We start from the raw sequence: 6,937 nt of genomic DNA, 5'->3' as shown, positions 1-6,937 counted from the left end.
CCAGATCGGGCTGTTTTATATACTTTGTTGTACTGCCTGCCTGCCTTCCTTTTGCATCTGTCCCATAGAGCTTTGTACGAGCTCAACTGCCCGGGAGAGGAGTCAGTGGGGAAAAAATCTATGTTGCTTGGTGGTAGCTGATTGCATCCCAGTTTCTGCCAAGTCAGTAACTTCAGTAAGCTCCCTCCGCCCCCCCCCCCCCCACTTCCCTCCACCCCCTCCAAACTGCAGGATTCTGTTCTGGATGAAAATAACTTGTGGTTTCGAGAGAGTAGAATTGGTTGGTACGGATCGCCAGTGTGCACGGTCTATTGTTTGAAAGCTGCATTTAAAACCCAGAATGAAGATGAAAACGGTAAAGGCTATTAGTACAATTTTTTCAGACCCCTTTGTCTATTTTAAAGTACTGATTTATTGCTGAAGCTCACTACAAGTTGTATTGTAAATTAATGAGTTTGGACACTGAAGCATTTTCAATTATTTCACTTTCTGGTTGAAATGTGCTGCACTTAGAAATCGTTTAGTTTTTTTTTCTGTGGTGTTATGTTTGAAGACCTAATTTGGCAGATTATCTCCTGGTGCATTTTAAAGAGAGTAGGTAAATTTCGTGTATGGTTTCAGGACAGCAACAAGCGCCGTGCAGAGTAGTGTTCTTTGATTTAATCTGTACCTCGTGTGGTTTGTGAGAGTTCTTTTTTAAGGATACGTCCATCCAATTAATTGAATGTGAGAAGTGCAAAATATAGAGAATAAATATCCAATTAAGTATTTGAAATCGAAACAATACTCTAAAGTGTACAAAAAGGCACAGTCTTTGCAATTCCTTCATTGTTGCAGAGACGCTTCGTTTTATTTGAGCTGCCGGTGTAGTGTATTTGGGCCAAATGCCAACTTGTCTGGGTCACACACGCGTTTTATCCAAATAGATCTGAGCTGCTGTCTGGGAATGGGCTGCTGAATGTTACTTTATATCGACTGTACGGAGCCGATTCCATTTCCACTTATATATGAAATGTTCTAATTTTCTCTTATTTTTGACGTTGAAATGCCGACCAGCTGTGCGCTGTGTTTTTGTAGTGTCTAGCCTTTTCGTAGCTCATTCACTGAAAAATTGGGATTGTCCAGCAGAAATCTGACAGCTCCTGGAAAACTTGGCACGACGCAGGAAACACAGTACAGGTTATAAAGCCAAACCTGGCTTTGGTGACGTCTGCAAAGTTTGGTTTTCTTTCCAGAGTCTATCCATACTGTGATTTCCGTCTTAAATTTGATAAAAAGCAATGTTCTGCATTGGGTCACGTATGTTTTTATTAAGAAGGAAATCAGTATTTTTATACGTGCTGAATACCGATGTTATTTGGAGGAGTTTTAAAAATCTCTTCACGGTAATCATTCAAGGAGCAGTTCACCAACTCCTTTTCAGCAGGGAACCGCAGACTTTATATCCTTAGACTGGGCTACTGCCCCTCCCCCTTCACTCCATAGCAACATACACCGCTTCGGTTTGGAAGTTTATGGTACGCTTCAATCTCAAACTGTGTTCCCGTTCTACGTTCTGGGGAGTGCGAGCAGGGGACTGCCAGTGTATACAGACTTTTGTCTGCATTTTAATAATAGGACGCTTCTCTGACCCTGAATCTATTGTTTGGTTTGAACAGCGTGAACTGTTGTGTTGTAACGTCAGACTCAACCAGCGGTGGTAAAACGTTAACCAAAGTAGAGCAGCGGGTGTTGAGGAGTCCGAAAATAAATTATTCACATAATAATCCATGTCTAATTTCTTCAGATTCGCAATCCTGTTATTAATTTTGACGATGACTGCAGTGAACCAAGGGCACTCCCCGCAGAATCGTACATCAATTGCATTTTTTCACCCTGAAAAATATCAGCTGTTAAGATGTGCCAATGAGGTGCAATCTAGATTTTCTGGACTCGGGATCCTCAGCGGGTCAGAGGTCAGGCAGCATCTGTGGAAGGAGAAACTTTCAGAGGGAAGACCCCCCCCCCCCCCGCAGATCTGAACATTTCTTACTGTTCCCACAGGTGCTGCTTAACTTTCTAAATGTTTCTTACCAAATTCTCATTTTTATTTTCGATTTACATTTTTGGCTATTTATGTTTTCATTTGCAGACTATGAAACCATGTTCCACAAAGTGCTGCTTCATCTCACCACTCTTCTCACCTTAGTCCTGATCTACTCCTCCACAATGATGTTTCTCGAGTGCACTGTTAGCCTCTGTTGATCTTGCCCTGAGGCAGCCCTTGCTTTGCATGTTAAACGGGGATGCTTTATGCTGGGGAGCAGTTGTCTCAATGAATTGTATGAGTCTTCAGATTTGTTTATCATTTCACTGATATTCCTGTTCTCCTGGTGCTGCTCTAAATCCCATTTCCCTCAATCTTGTGCTCCTTTCCCTATGATCCTTTTACCTCTTCCTATTATTTCATTTGATATTTATTTTCCTTCCCCTTCGTCATGCGTCAACCCCGTTGTCTCACACATTGTCTATTGAATCCACCTGTTCTCTCAGTTTCTTTGTTCTCCCTTATTCAAAAAAAGATTTGATTTGCTCAAAGCAAAACACACGAAGTGCTGGAGGAACTCAGCAGGCCAAGCAGCATCTATGGAGAAGAGTACTGCCGATGTTTCAGGCCAACAAGCAGTCCTGCTGAAGGGTCTCGGCCTGAAACGTCGACTGTACTCGTTTCCATAGATGCTGCCTGGCCTGCTAAGTTCCTCGAACATTTTGTGTGTGTTGCTTGGATTTCCAGCATCTGCAGATTTTTAAAATAGAGCCATAGAATATTACAGCACAGAAACGGGCCTTTTGGCCCTTCTTGGCTATGCCGAACCATTTTCTGCCTAGTCCCACTGACCTGCACCTGGACCAACGTAATTTTCTCTTGTTTGATATGCTCCATTGCTATTCTCCCCCTTTTATTTCCTTTCTTTTGCTGCAATATCATGATTGCACTCCATTTCCTTAAATGTATACCACCACTCCAGTAATGTCCCTTTATTATTTTCTCTCTAGCTTTTTCATATTCTGTCCACTGATTCCCCTCCACTTACTTTAGCAATACCGTGCACGGTTTGTTGACTGGTCCCACTCACACATTTTCTGCTTGGCATGCTGGAAATTGTCAACTGGTCATGCAGTATTGTGAGTGAAACAGGGTTAACAATTCAGACTAATAACTTTCCATCAGAGCTGCTGGTAAGGAGATAAAGTAAATTGTAAGATGCTGAAGAATGAAGGCAGGGAGGTGGGAACAAAAGGATAATAATTGAATGGTAGGCAAGATTAAATGACAATAAAGATGATGATAATAAAAATAAACACACCAGGGAACTAAAACAAAATACAGATGGAATAGCTAAATCGCTATCTGAAATTGTTCAATAGTTTTGAGTCTGAAAGGATATATAAGGTGCCTGTGATTGCAAAGGCTGAAATTTATATTGGGCATCATTGGATCAGTGTAGGGAACTGAGAGGTTGAAGTGGGAAGCAGTGGGAACTTGGGTACAAACTTGTAAATTGAACTGAACTGGTCATAGGGTCAGTTAATTTACACTTTGTCTCATCAATATAAAAGAGACCAAATTATGACCGGCCATACAAAATTGAAATAAGTACAAGCTCCCTTGAAAAGAACGTTATAAACTCTGGATGGTGGGAAAGAATGAATTAAGAGAAATGTTGCATTATCTCTGCTTGCATAGGTGAGTGCTGTGGGAAGAACGTTCAAAAAGTTCAATATTCAAAATAAATTTATTATCAAAGTACAAACCTGTCACGATATACAACCCTGAGATTTTTTTCTTGCGAGCATACTCAATAAATCCATAATAGAATAATAACCATAATAAGGAAGACTGCACCAACTTGGGCATTCAACCAGTGTGCAAAAGACAACAAACTATGCAAATACAAAAATTAATAATAATAATAGTAATAATAATAAAGTGAGTCCATAAAGTGTTGGAACATTTCAATGATGGGGTAAGTGAAATTATCCCCTTGGTTCAAGAGCCTGATGGTTGAGGGGTAATAGCTATTCTTGATGGCAGCAGCATGACCTGGATGGCAGTGCTCCTTGATGATGGAGCTGCTTTCCAGTGATGATGCTTCATGTAGATGTGCTCAGTGAAGAGGGCTTTAACCGTGATGGACTAGGCCCTACCCACTAGTTTTTGGAGGATTTTCTGATCAAGGGCATTGGTGTTTCCATACCAAGTTGAAGGTGTACTAGGAGAAGTTATACCACTGGTGAATCAAGGGGTTGAGAAGGGAATGGTCACTTTGGAACTATAGCATAAAGTACTTGAAATAGTCAGGCAGGATTATAAATGTTTCAGGTTGATGAGCTTTTATCAGAAAAGTTAACTATTTCTTCACAGATGTTGCCTGACCAGTTGAGTATTTCTATATTTGTTTTCATTTCAGATTTCCAATCTGCAGTTTTCCCCATTTTCAAATCTTTTGGAGGATGTGTTTTGTTTTGGGGAAGAATAATCAATGCTGGTGGGCTGGAAGAAGAATGTAAAAAGTGTGGTTCTACAAGGGAAGAAAGGGGTAGAAATGGAAAACGACCAAACTGAAGGCCTTGTAAAATATGGTAGAGTAAAATATTTGTGGAAATAGCAAAATATGTTTGAGAATCATGTAAATTTCAGACAGTATATTATATAGAGAACTGGAAGTTGAAAGGAGGAAGAAAGTGAGATATAGGAGGAAGAGAGTTAAGTGCAGAATACGAAATGAGAGGGGAGGAACTAGGATATATCTAAACCTCATCATCACCGTAGTTTTTAGGTTCTTCTACTGTCTACTCCTTTCTCCACACCCAACCCCTTCTCCAATATTCTTATTCTCAGTTCTTTTTTCTCATTCTTTTTCTCATCACTCCTCTTTCTATTTTACCCACTCTAGGTGGTGAACATTCTATTTGTTTACCTTCCCTGTTCCTCCTATTCTTATTCCATCCATTGATCTCTCCCCACTGTCTCTTCAATCCATTTTCTGCTTACATCATGCCTTGCTTTTTATGCTCTCTTAGAAGTCACCACTTTTTTCTGTTACCCATCACGCTTCCTACAGCTTCTCCCAAACTTTCCACTCACCATCCTTTTCCTTTTTTCTGCACTGCCTTTTCTGTCCATTCATTCCCTTCCCTTTCTTTCTCCTTTATCCTTTACTTTTGTTACTACCAACTCCCTCTCTCCTTTCCCATCTTCACAATTACATTCTTCCTCTATCTTCTCATTCCTTTCACCCTCCAATTCTCCCTCCAGCGCATCTGCAAACAACTTCTAGCTTCACTTCACCCTCCAGCCCCACACCCTTCATGTTGCTTCTGTCAATAATGTTAACTTTCAGCAAGTTGTCTTTCTCTTACACAGCCTCCATCCTGCCCAATGCTCTTGCTCTCCTTAACCTTCCTCATGTTTGTGTCTTTCTTCAAATTCTTCCAGTTTCTCCTGTCCTTACCACCCACCTAAACACCTTCCAACCCTTCTACCTCCCAATCTTCCTCCTTCCCATTTTCACTCTCTTTTACCATCCCTTCCATTCCCATTCCTTACCTTAACCTCCCTCTTTCCAATCTTCTTCCAGCTTGTTTTGTCTGAGTCCCTTTCTCCCCGGTTCCAAACTGGGCGGTTGATACCTGTGCGTGGTGATGAGCAGCAAGCGAGGAGGGGCTAGTGGCAGGGCTCGGCTTCTCCACTCTGGGGTTTGCTGTTCACTTGTTTCATTCTGCTCTCTTTTGCCGTTGCATATTTGACGTTGGGCTCAAGGTTGACAGGGAAGGAGACGAGTTCCAGAATAAAAAAAAGAAGCGGCAGTAGCATTTTAAAATCCAGGCAAAAACTCGAAAGCCAGCAGTGATTGGAATAACGAAGAGGTTTGATCCTTATTCCGAAGATTTATTCTTTAGATGTGGAAGGCACACAAGTTACATTTCTCTCTCTCTTGTCGGAAACAGGACGTTTAGAAATCAACTATGCCAGGGCTTTGTTTAGAAGTCAGCAAACGCAGGTCTTCTGAGAGGCAGGAAAGAAAATTTGAATTCCCTCCCTATTGTACTTCATGTGCTCTTAAATCCAGCCTTCCGCAACATAGTACTGTCAGCAGTAACCGTCCATGCATTTATTTAATATTCTATAGGAAAAATAAATCAAACCTTACAGACCAACTGTTTGCTTCCTGAAACGGCCGGCGCAGATCAAAGGGGCAGGCTGTATTAGCATGACTAACAGATGGTGTTCCCCTCTTTGCAGGCATACGGATGAGTGAGCCCAATGAGTGTCGGTGCTGAGCGGCTCGCGGTGTGGGCGCGGGGATGAGAGGGCACCCGGGCTGCTCGGCCATTCGGCGCTGAGGCGGAGATCCGCCGCACCGACGCCGCGACCCATGGGCTTGGCAGGCCGCGCTTCTGGAGTCGAAGAAACCGTCTAGCGCAAAAAAAAAGGTAGCCACACACAACTTTGGGTTCACTGAATTATGGAAATTTTGTGGAAGACGGTGACTTGGATTTTGAGCCTAGTCATGGCCGCTTCGGAGTTTGACAGTGACACAAGGCTTTCTTACAGTTCACAAGGTAGGATAATCTCAGCATGACCACATACACTGTAGAGTAGCCACATCACCACGGTTTTAAATCCAGATAAACCCCGTTGGCTTTGCCGGCCCAAATTCAGTCTCTAGTTTGACCGACTGCAACGATTTAAATGTTAAGCCAATTGTGTTGCACTCTATGTGATTGACTTATGAACCTTCCAAATGCAGCCCGTTATATATAGTGTGGAAATCAGGATTGGCAGAAAATAGCTCATGTAATCCAATGCAAAGAAGATCGAGGATGTATTGTTTAATGTTTCATATAATGTTAGAAGTTTGCATCAACATTTATTACCGATATTGGCAGAATC

At 41.9% G+C, this 6,937-nt stretch overlaps 1 protein-coding gene across 1 annotated transcript in view; it reads left to right on the top strand.

The window, feature by feature from the left end:
* Positions 1–228: 228 nt before the first annotated feature.
* Positions 229–6,937, top strand: part of adamts6 (ADAM metallopeptidase with thrombospondin type 1 motif, 6) — a 256,947-nt gene continuing 250,238 nt past the window's right edge. Inside the window, exons 1-2 of the mRNA XM_073064545.1 lie at positions 229–355; positions 6,287–6,606. Of these exons, the coding sequence (XP_072920646.1) occupies positions 6,510–6,606 (97 nt within the window). The 5' untranslated portion in view covers positions 229–355; positions 6,287–6,509. The remainder of the gene's footprint in view (positions 356–6,286; positions 6,607–6,937) is intronic.

This window comes from Hemitrygon akajei, chromosome 13 (genome assembly GCF_048418815.1).
Source record: "Hemitrygon akajei chromosome 13, sHemAka1.3, whole genome shotgun sequence".
NCBI classification, from domain to species: Eukaryota; Metazoa; Chordata; class Chondrichthyes; order Myliobatiformes; family Dasyatidae; genus Hemitrygon; species Hemitrygon akajei.
The sequence above is the reverse complement of the archived record's forward strand: the minus strand, read 5'-3'. Positions and strand labels throughout refer to the sequence as shown.